This window comes from Rattus norvegicus, chromosome 2 (genome assembly GCF_036323735.1).
Source record: "Rattus norvegicus strain BN/NHsdMcwi chromosome 2, GRCr8, whole genome shotgun sequence".
Taxonomy (NCBI): Eukaryota; Metazoa; Chordata; class Mammalia; order Rodentia; family Muridae; genus Rattus; species Rattus norvegicus.
In genome coordinates this window covers 192,231,968-192,247,875 of record NC_086020.1, presented here as the reverse complement: position 1 = coordinate 192,247,875, position 15,908 = coordinate 192,231,968, and the positions used below count along the sequence as shown (strand labels likewise).

Here is a 15,908-nt window from a genome sequence, read left to right as displayed (position 1 = left end):
GACCTGAAGGAGAGTGGACGGGTTGAGGAATCCGTTCATTCAGTGTGTTGTTAAGTTTTTAGCTGGGTCTTCTGTGTGAATGGCCAGACCCTAGTAAACCCCGGCTCGTGGGTGTTGCAATTACATAATGAGGCATGCGCTCTCTGATAGCAGACAGTTCCATAAAACAGAAAACTGCCCATGCTTTCCTTTGTTTCCTTTAGTTGGAATAAAATTGTGGCACTTTCAAGCAAGCTACAAGGACAGCGAGGGTTTTCCTGGCTTTTGCATACACAGGGATTTTGAGTTCTGACTTTGCTGCAGTTTACAGGGCCTGGCCTGTGGTGGGCAATGAAGAATCAGCTGAGCAGGAACTTGGGCTTTCTCCACATCTGTCCTCTCCGGCAGCTCCTTCGGGCTCCGGAGTGATTCAGAACTGATTAAGATTTCACTGCTCCCCAGGCAGAAGGAGCAGTGCAGGCCAGAGTGGTTCGCAATGGTTAGAGCCTGCGTCTCAGGCTGCCTGCTGCAAAGGTGGACTCCAGCCTCTAGCTCACACCACCTCCTCACAGGGGCTGAGCTTCAGGGAACTCTGATCCATACCGCAGGGATCCACGCGGGTCCCTGACCTGTGTGTCCTGCAAAGTTTTCTGGGAAGAGTTTGGTTTTGTTTTAAACTCTCCATTCCTAGAGCCAAAAAGATTGCTCAGCAGTTCCGAGCATCTGCTGCGGCCGCAGAGGGCTGGATCTGCTCCCAGCACCCATGTTAGCAGTCTTGCAGCTGCCTGCAGCTCCAGGTCCAAGGGGATCGATGCCTCTGATGTCTGTGGAGCCCTGCCCCCTCACATAATAAAAAAAAAACTAAATCAGATTCCTGTGCCCTGTCACAACTCTAAAAGACCAAAAAAAAAATTTATTTTTCCTAGACTAATCCCATAAAGGATTTTTTCTTTTAATTTCTTTATTATATGTGTGTGTGTGTGTGTGTGTGTGCGCGCACGCGCGCGCGCCAAATGGGTACATACGGAGGTAAGAGGACAACTTAAGAGAGTTAGTCCTTCTATCCAGTGTGGGTTCCCAGGATTGAGTCAGGTTCTGAGTCTTGGCAGCAAACACCTTTACAGCAGAGCCATTTTGTTGGCCCACACCAAGACTTTTAAAAGCTCATTAGAGGAACCACGATCTATTGACTGCAGTTGAGAACTACTGACTTTCAAATCTACACCAGCGGCCATGTCCTCTCTCCCTCTTTACAGCTCACCTCTTGATTTGTCACTGGGTTTTTATTAATTTTCTGCTCTTTCACTTTCTCTCTCACATGAAACTCTCCAAGGCCAAACATATGTCTTGCTGTTGTCTTTTGAGAGCCAAGAAGTCACTCAGTAAATGCTTGCTGAATGAATGATGAATCCGTTGAATCCATGAAAGGGAGAGGGGGAGGGGTGGGGAAGGGGGAGGGGAAGGGGGGAAGGAGAGGGACCACTGTGTTGAATGTTTTCTTAATGTGTGAAAACTGGACCCAAACTGTGTTCCTAACAGTGGTGGCTTCTACCCAGGCCTTTTAATGTCCACAATAGCTTCAAGTATTTTTTTTTCTTAAAGTTTAGGTTTGCAACCTTCAGTTATTTGGGGATTTTTCTCTCCTTGGCCAAATGCCCTTGTTGCCGCTGGCAGCACTATCTTCCGCTTCTCCGATTTTATTGCCTTTTTTCTGTTCTTCAGCTCTTTCGCCCCCTGCTGGGCATTGTTGAGACTGCAGCCGTGCCTTCTGAATCCCACCACCTCCCACGGGGCACCACCAAGTCTTGGGTGGCATTAGGCTGGTCCATAGGGAGGTGCAGAGATGGCCTTTCTCTTTTCAAAGGGTGTAAGCCGCACAAGGCCATATTCGCGATTTTAATTGTCAGCAAAGCAGCTTTGAGTTCCCTGGCGCCCCCATCTTCACAGCCTCAGGCACAGAGCCACACTCTGGGTAGATTCGAAGTTACTTGTACAAACAAATACTACCCCGAACTCCGAACAGCGTGTCACGCAGAAGACTAGGGCCCTGGTGATTAGCTAAGCCCACCTGCCCAGCGTTCTAACTTTTGTCCCTTCAGATGAAGCTTCTTTTTATACTTTTAAAGATTACACTGGGTTGCATCAGGCCCCTGCTATGCACCTGTTTAATCTCTCCACCGTTCACTGCCCTCCCTGCCTCTCAACGCTCTTTCCCCTGCATCCCCTTCTGTTTTCAGCCTCTAATTTCATGTCACGTGTACTACAGGGTTTTAAATGTACCTACATAAAATATGGAACTCATGCACTAGAGAAAACATGATAACCGTGTTCTTTAGACTGACGCCATTCACTCCAGGTGATGACTGCCAATTGTGTCTCATTTTCCTGCAAAGAACTTAACTTCACCCTTCTTTATGACTGAAAAAAAAAGTTTACTGTGTGTATATGTCATTTTATTGATTTTATATGTCTAGATGTTTTGCACATCACTTCTGAGCCTGTTTCCTGGAGAGGCCAGAAGACAGCATCGGAAGCCCCTGCAACTGGAGTTACAGATAACTGTGATCCACTTTATGGGTGCTGGGACTTGAACCTGGGTCCTTTGGAAGATGGGCTAGTACTCATAACTGCCGGACCATCTCTCCAGCCCCACGGTTTCTTTAGTTGCTTCTCTGTTTATTGACATTTGGGTTGATTCCACTAGATTAGTTCTTTTCATTCCAACAGGGTCTCAAGTGACCAGGCTGGCCTTGAACTCCCTATGTAGCTGAGGATGACCGTCAGTGTGCTGCTTATGCAGTTTTGGAGATCAAACCTAGGACTTGGTTGATGTTAGGCAAGTGCTATACGAAACTCTTAACCTACAATCTCGGAGTCACCCCTGGCTCAGTAAACCCAGAGGCCATGATGAATCCAATTCCGGCTTCTGCACTCATCCTGGCCTAATATCCTGTCTAGAGACCCTCCCCCTGGGCCTAGATGTCTTTTTTTTTTTTCGGAGCTGGGGACCGAACCCAGGGCCTTGCGCTTCCTAGGCAAGCGCCCTAGATGTCTTTTTACTGGCAGCAGTTCTTCTAGCCAGCTGACATCTACTGCATGGCCAAACTCTAGCCACACCCCCCTGCAGCTTCCTTCTCTGAGCTGTACAGAGCAGAGTCGTTCATGTCCGTCAGGACTCAGATTGCATCCACTCTCCCCAGTCACTGACTGTGTGACTCAATTGAATGCATTTGTCACTCCTTGCTTTGGTTATTCCCTCTATGGATCTTCCAGAGGATGGGATTGGTCCCTCCCCTCAGTAAGTGCTTGAGAGATGATCGTTATCACTGTCAATTCTAAACCTCAACCAAGTAGGGCAAACTTCCTTTGACTTTTGATTGTATTGGAATCATTCGTTAGCCCTTCCTTTTGGATTCTGGGCTGGAAGACAGGGACCATATTCTCAGAAGTGGTTTCCCAACGTCTTCTAACTTCTGGACAAAGAGGTAAAGGTGGAGAGTTCAAACCCTGATTGTCCGTGTTGTCGAACGTGTTCAAATGGGGTTTTCGTAGGTACTCACCCCCTTGTCAAAGGTGGCAAAGAACTTGATGTAAGGCTGGAAGTGTTCAGCTGCCTCTTGGAACGCTTTGTAATCTAGGAGGGAAGAGAGAAACGTTTGCAAGAGGCAAACCGCACACTTGGAGAGAATGGAGTTAGACAGCTATTTAATACCAGTTAAGGAATAGTTGGAGTTGCAATTGACTCGTGTTCAGTGACCCAAGAAGAGCCTCCTTCTGCCACAGGTTTGTGGAAAGAAAGCAGGACATACAGGAAACTGAAGAAAAGTCAGAAAAAAAATACACAGACGCCCCCCCCCCCACACAAAGCACAAACGCATGGGACTAAAATTGCTCCTACTGAAGTCACAGTCTGCATAGATGAACCCCAAGGAGAAACCACCCTGTGTTTACAATGAAGAGGAAAACACTGCCCCATACAGTGCTGTAAGCTTCTCCAAAGGACGGCTCCTGGTTTTCTGGTTTGCTTTTTTTTTTCTCTAGTTTTCTTATGTTTGCTTTTCCTTTTTATAAAACAGTTTAGTTTTACAGCATAGCCCTCCTCTCCATCCTCCAGCTCATACCTTCTGTCTGTCCTCTTTCCCACCGTGTTCCCAAGCCCTGGGGTGTGAGGCAGTAGGCTGTGCACAATGGTACCAGACAGAAAACGGGTAAGGTGCAGCAGATTCAGGAACCCCGGCCATTCTCATCATTGAGAGTGGTAGGTGTTTTAACCCGCTCCTGATCAGGTTCCTGTCCTGGAACATGTGACCATGACACCCCACTGAGAGGACTGTGACAGTCACTTAGGGATAGCACCTGAAGTCCTTCCACCTGCAGATGAGGCATCCCTAACATCACAGACCAAGCCATTAGAAAGCACCAGCCTCTAGAATCCACCCCACCTGCAAATGTTTATAAGGTCACAAGGAATAACCTGCACGAGTTATTTCTCCAAAGATCGCCCGAGCGTTCGTGTCTTACTGAGCTGCAGCACTCCATCCAAGAGTTTTCTCTCCCTAAGCTGGACCTTGACCCAGTTCAACCAGCCGGGTACTTGCACTTGACTGCAGCTGCTTCCCGCTCAGTGGCCCTGACTTTGGCTCCTCGATGCCAGCTGCACCACCCCAGCACCCAGACCTACGCAGACCAGCACTAGGGGACAGAGGGTGACAGAGATGGCTCATCTACACTGAAAACTCAGAGAGAGGCCCTGGTTATGCTGAGCACTGTCTCTCATTCTCTGCCCTGACCGACTTCAAGAAGAAGCTCTCTGGACCAGGCTTGGGAGCTTCTCAGATCTATCAGTACACGGTTACGTGTTTGCTTGTTTTTCTTTTGTGTTGATTTGTCTCACTATGTGTAGTTGACTTGTCCTAGAACTCACTATGTAGACCAGGCTGGCCTCAAACTCAGAGATCCAAGTTGCCTCTGCATCTCAAGTGATGGGATTAAATACTGTGCCACCATGATCTGTAAATATAAATATTTAGAAGGCAGTTTGATACCACGAGATACTATGCAGGGGTTGTGACAGGAACTCACGGGGATGGTGAGGGGTGAATATGGTCAAAGTACCATTGTGCACATGTATGAAATTTTCAAAGACTAAAACAGGGGTTACTTTTAAATCCTGATCCTCTGAGAAGATTATTTTAATTAAGCCAAGTCTATACTTGACTCTGGTTTCAAACATGTATCCAAATTTGTCACGGAAGAAAGAAGCCACACCCATGAGAGAATACTGTGCTTGCTACACCGCATGAAGTGTCTGCAGTCAGGCCTTGCACTCCAGGACGAGTGGTGAGACTCATTGTCAGTTCTGTAACCCTGCAGCTCTGAGCCTTTGTTTACTTTTCAGTGAATTGACTTCTTCAGTTTCACTGAACTTCACATCGCTGACTTTGGAGGCAAACTTGTACAGGATTGTACGCAGATTATTTTAGAATAATGCTGGGTCAGGCAATGCCCAGGTTAAAAAGACAAACACACTAATGTCAAGAGCCTCTTGGCTGGAAAGGGCCCTGTTTTTTAAGCATCATAGGGTTGGGCAGATATCTCAGTTGGTTACGACTCTGCCTGATAAACCCCAGGACTTGAGTCTGGAGTTCAGGCCCAGACTCCACATAATACAACCAGGCAGGGTGGTGGATACTTGTCCTCATGGTGCAGGGGAGGCAGAGACAAGTGCGGCCCTGAGGTTGCTGCCCCTAGTTGGCAAGTCCCAGGCTGGTAAGAGACCCTGTTTCTTAAAAAATGTAAACATAACTATAAAATCTGTTCTCTGCTGCACCCACACCTACATAAGTACACGCATGCACACACACACACACACATACACACACGCATACACAATATATACAAGCACCATAAGTACATGAACACACATGTGCATACCTGCACATGCACACCTGCACATGCACACATATGTGCACACACATACATAGAAATACACACACACACACGTAAACACGCATAAAGAAACACAATACATGTAGCGCCATAGGCATAGACTGATGGCCAGCTCTGAACTTGGCCAGCTATTCTCCATGTTCTCTAACTTCTGAGCCCATTCCCATCCCAAATTCATTTAACCCTCTCCTGCTGGTGACCACAGGAAGTGCCAACATCAGGAGATGGCCACTGTGTGTCCATTTTACAGAAGAGCCTGATGGGGAGATAGACAGGTGGGAGAGTGGAGGAAAGAAAAAGGCATTTATTTATTCAGTAGACTACATACACATAATAACATGCATGTGCTTACTTACACACAATAACACGTGTAATAGCACACACTCATACATTAATGACACACACAATAACATATCCACATGCACAATTTTACCTTTATACACAAAACACACACACACACACACACACACACACAGAAAGAGACAGAGAGAGAGAGAGAGAGAGAGAGAGAGAGAGAGAGAGAGAGAGAGAGAGAGCTTCAGGGCTAGAGAACATGGCCTAACCTTAAAGGTCTTTCCTCCTCACTGCCTATTTTGCACGATTTCTGTGCACATGTCCCTTTGCACAGGAGGAAATTCAGTTTCTACTGCTCCCAGCAAAAGAGATATTAAAGCCACACCCTCTGTTGGGATAGCCTGGCACACCTTGTTAAGAGCTAGCCTTCAGACCCACAGGCCTGTGTTGACAGACGACTTACATTCTGAGTCCTCATTCTTGAAAAAGCCAAGCAGCTTGATCTGGTCCTCGATGCGCTCAAAGGCTTGGACTTCCAACTTGTTGTTCACGATCTCTACTGGGTCCTCAATGAGCTGAAATCACACACACAAAGACAGTGATGTTTAAATAAGAGAGATCCTCTCTCCCCAGTGGGGAGATAGAGCACTTTGGAGGGAAGGGACACACGTACAGAAATTGTGAAAAATAGGCAAAGAGACAGAAAGAACATTGAAGTCAGGCCGTGTGTGTGTGTGTGTGTGTGTGTGTGTGTGTGTGTGTGTGTGTGTGTGACTGTGTATGCAGACACAAAGGCTAAGGTCTTGAGCACACTCATCCCAGCCTACCACAGTGGCCCCAGGAAGACTTGGTCCTACCTTGGTTGGTTGTCCTGGGGGCTATTCTATTCCTCTTGACAGTTACAGTTTTTAAGATTGTATCTTTGGTTATAAATTGACAACTATAACTATATATACCTACCTACATATATATATATATATACATACATACATATATACATACACATAGAAAGTATGTACAAGAGAGATAGAATAAGAGAGATTGTGTAGTGTGCATGCATGACTGTGTGAGACGCATGTGCTCAAATGTGGACAGCACGTATCGGTGTCTTCCTCTAACATTCTCTTGCCTAGAGACAGGCTATGTCACTCAGCTGGGAGATTGCCTTCCTGGCTAGGCTACTGGCCGGGCATCTCTGTGGACTGCCTGTCAACTTTTTCTAGTGCTGGGTTTCAGGTGCAGGAAGACATAACAGGCTTTTTATTTGGGTTTTGGAGATTCAAACCCAGGCCACCTCTCCAGCCCATAACTATTCGTAGTCCTGGGACATAAAGTCCGAGGAACTAGGAATAAATTATGAAATAATTAGATGAAGCCAATTACCTCAAATTCATTACCTCAAATACTTACCATTTGTGTGATTAGAATATTGTGTACATCTTAGCAATTCTGAATGTAGGTTTTTATTTGCTATGCTGACCAAACTGTGCACTCTGTATCAAAGGAAGAAAACCTACTTATTCTTCCTGCCTGCTGAGACTCTATCCCTCGGATCACAATTTCCTCATGTTTGACCCCATTCCTGACCAACCCTGGTAACCAACATTATAGGCTCCCTGCTCTGTGTCTCTCACAGGCTCAAGTGTTGAAGGCTTGGTCCACACCTTGGGGCTTCCCTCACTGAGGTGTGGATAGAGCTTGAAGCCTCTGATGACCCAGGGAGTTAAACTCTGACAATGCTGTCGGGTCCTGATGAGAATTAGGAGGGGAGAAAGTAGCTCATGGAGGACGTGCCCTGAAGGCTGAATTTGGTTCCAGAGGCACCCCCCTCCTCCCTCCCTTCCTCCCTTCCTCCCTTCCTCCCTTCCTCCCTTCCTCCTGCTCTTCTCTCTCTCTCTCTCTCTCTCTCTCTCTCTCTCTCTCTCTCTCTCTCTCTCTCTCTCTCTCTCTCCTTTTTGGCTAGCAGGAGGTGAGCAGCCTCGGCCCTGTGCCCCTGCCTACCTGATTTCTGCCTTTTCTCAGACCCAATGCAATGAACTCAGCAGACTTTGGGCTGAAACCTCCAAAACTGAGAGCCAAGGCAAATCTTCTTTTAAAAAAATGTTTCCCCAGGTGTTTGTCACAGTGATTAATGTACAGTATGTGCCCAAACTCATGCGTCTAATGCTCTCTGATTTCTTCGCCCATGTCTTAGAAACAAAACTTTTTTTTTCTTTTTCATTAGTTGAGTTGTCAGTCCCATAGCATCTCTTGACACTAGAGTCAAGAATGGGAAGGTGGCCCTTTTCTAGCTCAGTTTGCTAAAGGCCTTGAGAAAATGATTCTTTACTCGTAAGAAAGTGATGGGGGAGATTTTCTTCTCTCTGTGGATATGAATAAAGATGTGTGATAAGTGGGGTTCTGATGTGAATCATCTCGTCACCAGCCTCAAAGCACCCACCTTGAAGTCAAAGGCCTCGTGCTAACTAGTTTTGTGTCACTTGACCAAGCTATAATTATCTGAGAGGAAGGAACCACATGCCTCCATAAGGTCAGGTTACAGGCAAGTCTGTAGAACATTTTCTTACTTAGTGATTGATGGGGGAAGGCCCACCCCATTGTGGGTGATGCCATCCCTGGGCTGGTGGTTCTGGGTTCTATAAGAAAGCAGCTGAGCAAGCCACGAGGAGCAAGCCAGTAAGCAGCACCTCTCCATGGCATCAGCACTGGTTTCTGCTTCCAGGTTCCTACCCTGCTTCAGTTCCTGCCTTGGTTTCCCATGAACTGTGATCTAAACCAAACAAACCCTCTTCTTCCAAGTTGCTTTTGGTCATGATGTTTCATTGCAGCAGTAATAAACATAAGACAGACTACACACTGAGAACAAAATTATCTGTAATTTGCAGAAATGAAACCCAAATTAGGTAGTCTAAACACTGCCCTTAACACTGACTTGCTACTTCTGTGAGTCAATCACATAATTTATTGTTTAAAGCATGTAGAACCTTGCTTCTAGGAGTTCTCTCTCTCTCTCTCTCTCTCTCTCTCTCTCTCTCTCTCTCTCTCTCTCACACACACACACACACACACACACACACACACACACACACACACACCTGGTAAGCTTGGAACAGTGCCAGGCTGTGTGTGGGAGGGTGTGTGTGTGTCATTGTGTGAGCGCCCGTAAGTGTGTGGCAGTGATGGGAGGCTGGGGGTGGGGGCTGGGGGAGGGGGGCTGGGGGCTGGGAGCATTGATGAAGAGTGGAGAGTGTTAGAAAACAACTTGTGAGAGTTGGTTCTCTCCTTCCACTCTGTGGAGCCAAGGAATTGAACTCAGGTCACCAGGCTTGGCAGTAAGTGCCTTTGCCTTCTGACCATCTCACCAATCCACTGTCTCTCAGCTCACTGTCAGTTCAGAAGATGACTCAGAGGGACTGAGCCTGTGGGTCCCTACTTCCATCTCTAGTGACTGTTTCTCTCCTCTTTTCTGCCTTTTCCAGGTTTTTTCTGTGTCACTGTACCAATGTCAAGGGAATGCCAGTGGTTATCAGGGTGTAACAGGTAGAGAACACCATGTCACTTCTAGCACCTGCACAAATACACACACTACAATTTCTATGGTGACTTAAGGGCTTGCTTTCTAGAAAAGATTCCACTGTAACACAAGTACGGTTTATATCTCCTCGCTGTTAGGGAGGCCTGATAACTGCCTGAGGCCACACCAGGCTGTCTGGATCCTCAGCTTTACATCAGAGCTGTAGCCGCTCCTGAATGGGAGAGCTGCACACAAAGCCACCTGCTAATACTTACGTCCAAGAGAAATTCCACCAAGACATCTGCTGCAAATTCCCCGTCAAACTCAATGGTGCGACCACCCTTCAGAACATACAGGCTTCCTTCTTCACTGAAGCCTGGAAGGAACGAGGGGCCAAAGTCAGTTAGGTGCAGAAAAACCTTAACTTTGGCCCTGAGTGGTGGTCAGGTCAGGATCCAGGATCAGTGGAACTAACAGACAGGTCAATCTGTCAGAGTCCGAGTTGAGTTCAAAAGCTTACTCTCCATTCCACTACGACTTGAGTTCCCACAATGCTGCTGAACCTCGCCATTCTCCTTATCAGACACCTCACTGTCTGTCTACCTGTTGCTTTACCCTGGCTTCAAGGCCCTCGTCAGCTAATGCCAGCCCTACCTCTCCACCCACCTTGGCTGGACTAGGGCTCCTCATCTCTGAGACACTCTCCTTGCTTCTGGGCTGCATGAGGTTATGGTAGGGCGTGTCCAGCAAGAGCACAGAGCAGGACTTTACTCCTCTTTTCCTTTACCCTAACCTCAGAGTGACGTCCATCCCTGACTCCACCTTAGTGACTCCTTCGAGTTCTTGCTTTGGGCTCATTTTCATCTAAGGTCTCCCTCCTGTTAGCATTGCTAGCTGGGGCTTGCTTTAAAAGGACAATCTCTAACAACAGGGGTGCTGTCTTCTCCCGATTCCAGCCTCTTGCACAGAGCCTGGGCATGCGGATAGACAGTCCTTCCGAGTCACACGCCTCTTCACTGAGGCCACTGCAGATTCTGGGAGGGCAGACCACAGCTTCACTTTTGCCCCAGCACCCTCGGTACAGTCTGGTGTACTCTAACCAGCCCTTGCAGGGGCACGGTATCCTTTCGGCTGAGTATTGAACAGCCGCAGCCGAGGTTGATGTGGCAACTCCACAGCATCTTTAATTCTTCAGATTAGCTGTTTTCAGACTCTGTTACCTAGGAAACGCTTTCTCCTAATGAATCACAAAAGACACTCAATAGCAAGAGAGCAAGCACTGCCTGCCACCCCACCATCCACCTAAGGAAACCCCAGCACTGGACACACAGCGTATTCTTGACTCTCATGACATCTGATCTTAAAATATGTCCCAGGGAGCATCAGTCAGCGTCCTGCTTGGGAGTTTGCCTCGAATGAATCAGGGTCAGAGCTCCATCTGCAGCTTATCCATAGCCAGGGTAGGACAACCAGGAGAGGGGATAAGAATAGAGGCGGGTTCACAGAGCACAACCACATCCTTAAGATCCAACATCTAGAGGGCAGCTGCTTCACCCCTCCAAGGCAAGCTTAAAGAATGCAGTTAGACATACCAAGTCCCATCATGCCCTTGGCCAGTCTGTTCCTGTGAATTCTTGCTCAGTCCAAGCTTCCTAGGTTTGAATATTTCTAGAACACTAGCATTTTTGTTTAAAGTTTACTAAAAATGATCCCAAATAACACCTGCTAATTAAAACAGTAATGGTTCCGGGGAGAGGCTAAGAACCAATGAGCTGCTGGGGGAGGGGGAGGCAGAACTCATTAAATTGTTTTTGACTCTAGGAAGAGTTGAATGTGTTTTCCTTCCATGCTCTGGGCAGAGAAGGTATTCTTATTATGTCTCCAGGGAAAGAGAAATGCCAGCCATTCTCAATAAGTCACCATTTTACAGGCGTGAATATGTCTAACTTAAGTAGTTTTCTATAACATAAATCTTACCTTTAAAAATATCTGGTCTTCTAAGAAATAAAATAGGAAAGAGTTGTTTTTAATTTGCTAGGAAAATGCACCTGCATGCACCTGAGATAATGCACCTGCATGCACCTGGGTTAATGCACCTGCATGCACCTGAGATAATGCACCTGCATGTACCCGAAGATATCCACTGAACCACTACTAAGCTTTTTTTCTTTTTCTGTGTTTACTACTCCAAACTCAATTAACCTTTCTTCAAAGGTACTGTTTCAAAACCTCCTGCTATTTTTAATAGCCATTCTCCATTGGTCATGCGGAAAAAACTTAAATGGACACCATTGGGGGTTGGTATTTGGAAACCAGAGGGGTTCCCTGTGCCCTTTCTCCTTGGGATTATGGAATAGGAATCGTAAAGGGCACTTGATCGTGACATATTGACATGAGAGATTACAGCTCCCAGTGTATTGTCTCTCTACCGTCCCTCACCTAAATCCATCCAGGCTGAAGGTTCCCAGCTGGGGTTCAATCTTAACTCTGGGCCCTCCTCAGACCCTGCTGTAAATGCAGCATGAGCTGGCTGCTGCTGCAATGTTCCCAGAGGCCCATTGAAGCCACTGAGGCATTAGATGGAAAAGCTGGGCTTCTAGCTGCTGTGGGAGCTGTCAATAAGGGCTCAAGTGCCTCACAGTAGTTTCTCCAAGACGTTCTCTCTGCCTGACAGGACTGCAGAGGTAAATTAAATGAGTCCCACCAAACCGTTTGATTGAGGTCTAGGTTTCCTTATAATGGGCTCTGCTCTGACCCAGAATGCTGTATGCACTACCTTTTAATATGTGTTTGGAAATAATCCAGTTACCTTGCAAGATAAACCAAACTTCATTTTTTTACGAGGTATAGTTGTTTCTTCCTAACAGATTTTAAATTTCAAACTTACCCAGCCTCTTGGCAAGCTTGGCCTCTTTCCTTGAATCCACCATCACAAAGCCTATGTTTTTATGTTCCAGAACCTGGGCCACAAGCTGAAAAGACAAATGCATAGGGAAAATGAGTTAAGGGAAGAGAGATGGCCAACGCCATCCCGGGTCAGTTCCATTTGTACTCCCGGCCACTCAGACCACAGATGAGCCAGGAGAATGCTAAGGATCTGAGAGGCTAAGAAGAGAGCCCTGGAGGACACAACGCTGGCCGCGAGCCCTAGCTGCCTTCAAGGAGATAAAATTGGGGCACAGAGAATCCGAAAGGAAGCAAGGGTGCTCAATAACCCAGTGGGGACCTGGTGTGGAGCCATGGGATCTTTTGTTGTTGCCAAATAAAGAAGACGCCTTTTAGGAAAGGAGCCCTGAGGCTGAAGGCTTCCTGCCCCCTGTGCTGCTGTGATGCAGGCACCCGTTCTCATCCAGAGACTTCCTCCAGCCCATAGTGAGGAAGAACTATAGGGAGTGTCTGAGGATGAAGGCAGGAACCATAGCGTCGAGGAGGATGCAGCAGATGGAGAGTTAGCTAAAAACCAGTCTGAGCAGACAGCAGGATAGGAGGTGACACTACGTGTAAGACTGGCATCCAGCTAAGCTTCCGGAGATGCAGATACGAACAAGTAAGGACTCTAAGTTAATAGAGTGCCATCTCTCTGTCACCTTGCCATCTCAAAAAGGGGCTGGACGGAAATGGGGAGATCATAAAATATGAGCTGTCTGAGGATTGAACCTGGGACCTTACAAAGGCTGCTCCATTACTAGCTGAAGCATTGTGCTACACTTTGAACCCTAGTACTACTTTTCAAAATGTCTGCATTCGTGTGAAGTTGTAGGAACTACAAAATATCTTAAACACACAAGTCTCTGGTTTTACAGAAGCAAGATCCTGTGAAACTGAGGTACAATGTCACAAACAGGACAGTGCCACAGTAGTTAAAATACAGAGCATTGTCCATCACCACAAGGGGCCCTCCGTTGCCCTTCATAGTCACAGCCACTGTGTGCTGTCCACCCCCACCCCCGCTTGGGCTCCTGGAACCAGGAATTGCCCCGTCTGCTGTCAATCATATGAGGTTGTCTAAACACAGAGTCATGTAGCAGGTGCCTTTGTGAGATAACTCTACACTTTGCATAATGATCCATCCGGAGGGTCTGTCGTTTTGCTGCCTGTGTCACCAGGTCTGTCCCTTTTCACTGCTGAGTAGATGTCCATGGTGTGGACATACCACAGTTGGCTTAACCGTTCACCTACCAGACGGTGTCTGAGTTGTTCCCAGCCATTGGTGCCGATGAACAGGGTTGCCATGTGGGACTTTGAGTTAGACGTTAGTCTTAATCTCGGAAATAAATGACTAAGAGGATAAATTGTGACTCATAAGGGAGTTTCAGGCTCAGTTCTCGCTGAAACCAGCAAACTGTTCTCCAGGCGGGCTGAACTGCTGCACATCCTCATGAATAGTGAATGAGGTCCTTACAACCTTGGCGCCCTGCATGTCACCATCATTTTTACATCTCTGTCATTTCTCCTAGGGACGCAGCAGTGTGTCCTTGTGGTTTTAATCTGTGCCTTGTGACCATTTATTTGAACATGTGCTGTGTTTATGCATGTCTGCCTCTGTGAAAATGTCTCTTCGGGTTGTTTGCCCATTTTTACAGCGCACATTAGCTTTACATTTTCTCCATTTTGGATCCCCAGCATTCAAGTTAAAGTTGGCCATAGCGATGTGTGTCTGCGACCCCAGCTCTGGGGAGGTGGAGGCAAGCTGATCCCTGAGGCTTCCTGGGGAGCTAGTCTGTGAGTCATTGCCCCCCAGGTTCAGCCAGAGACCTTCACACACACACACACACACACACACACACACTCGGGTGGAGAGCATGTGAAGTCGTCATGCACACATGGAAACATACGCACCACCTCCAACACACAAAGGGAGAATTTAATCTCCATGAAGTCTAATTTAGCAGTTTTACATCTATAAATGGGATTTTGATTTTTTTTTTTTGGACAGAGTCTTAATATGTAGCTATGGCTGAACTCAATATGTGGATCAGGCTATCCTCAAATTCATGGAAATCTATGTGACCCTGCCTCCAACCATAAGCCTCCTATTCCCTCCCCCTTCTCCATAAGGGTGGATCTCCCGTACATCCCCCTTACTACATCCCCCCACATTCTCCTGCATTGGGGGTCCAACCTTGGCAGGACCAAGGACTTCCCCTTCCACTGGTGCCCCCAAAAGTCTATTCTCTGCTACATATGAGGTTGGAGCCCTGGGTCAGTCCATGTATAGTCAGTCTTTTGGTAGTGGTTTAGTCCCTGGAAGCTCTGGTTGGTTGGCATTGTTGTTCTTATGGGGTTGCAAGCTCCTTCAGCTCTTTCAATCCTTCCTCTAATTCCCCGCAAGGGGGTCCTGTTCTCAGCTCAGTGGTTTGCTGCTAGCATTGACCTCTGTATTGGACACGCTCTGGATGTGTCTCTCAGGAGAGATCTATATCTGCTCTCTTTCAGCTTGCACTTTGTAGCTTCATCAATCTTATCTAGTTTTGGTGGCTGTATATACATGGGCCGCATGTGGGGCAGGCTCTGAATGGCCGTTCCTTCAATCTCTGCTCTAAACTTTGTCCCCATATCCCCTCCTATGAATATTTTTTGTTCCCCCTTTTAAGAAGGAGTGGAAGCATCCACATTTTGGTCATCCTTCTTGAGTTTTCTGTGGTCTGTGGATTATATCTTAGGTAATTTGAGCTTTGGGGCTAATATCCACTTATCAATGAGTTCATACCAAGTGTGTTTTTCTGTAATTGAGTAACCTCACTCAGGATTAAATTTTCTAGTTTCATCCATTTGCCTATGATTTTCATGAAGTCATTGTTTTTGATAGCTGAGTAGTACTCCATTGTGTAGATGTACCACATTTTCTGTATCCATTCTTCTGTTGAAGGGCATCTGGTTTCTTTCCAGCTTCTGGCTATTATAAATAAGGCTGCTATGAACATAGTGGAGCATGTGTCTTTGTTGTATGTTGGGGCATCTTTTGGGTATATGCCCAGGAGAGCTATAGCTGGGTCCTCAGGTAGTGCAATGTCCAATTTTCTGAGGAAGCTCCAGACTGATTTCCAGAATGGTTGTACCAGTCTGCAATCCCACCAACAATGGAGGAGTGTTCCTCTTTCTCCACATCCTCGCCAGCATCTGCTGTACCTGAATTTTTTATCTTAGCCATTCTGATTGGTGTGAGGTGGAA

At 46.9% G+C, this 15,908-nt stretch overlaps 1 protein-coding gene across 1 annotated transcript in view; it reads right to left on the bottom strand.

The window, feature by feature from the left end:
• Casq2 (calsequestrin 2) overlaps window positions 1-15,908 on the bottom strand; it is a 56,266-nt gene that overhangs the window by 22,946 nt on the left and 17,412 nt on the right. Inside the window, exons 2-5 of the mRNA NM_017131.2 lie at window positions 12,624-12,708; window positions 10,012-10,112; window positions 6,686-6,797; window positions 3,540-3,613 (exon numbers count right to left, since the gene is read on the bottom strand). Of these exons, the coding sequence (NP_058827.3) occupies window positions 3,540-3,613; window positions 6,686-6,797; window positions 10,012-10,112; window positions 12,624-12,708 (372 nt within the window). The remainder of the gene's footprint in view (window positions 1-3,539; window positions 3,614-6,685; window positions 6,798-10,011; window positions 10,113-12,623; window positions 12,709-15,908) is intronic.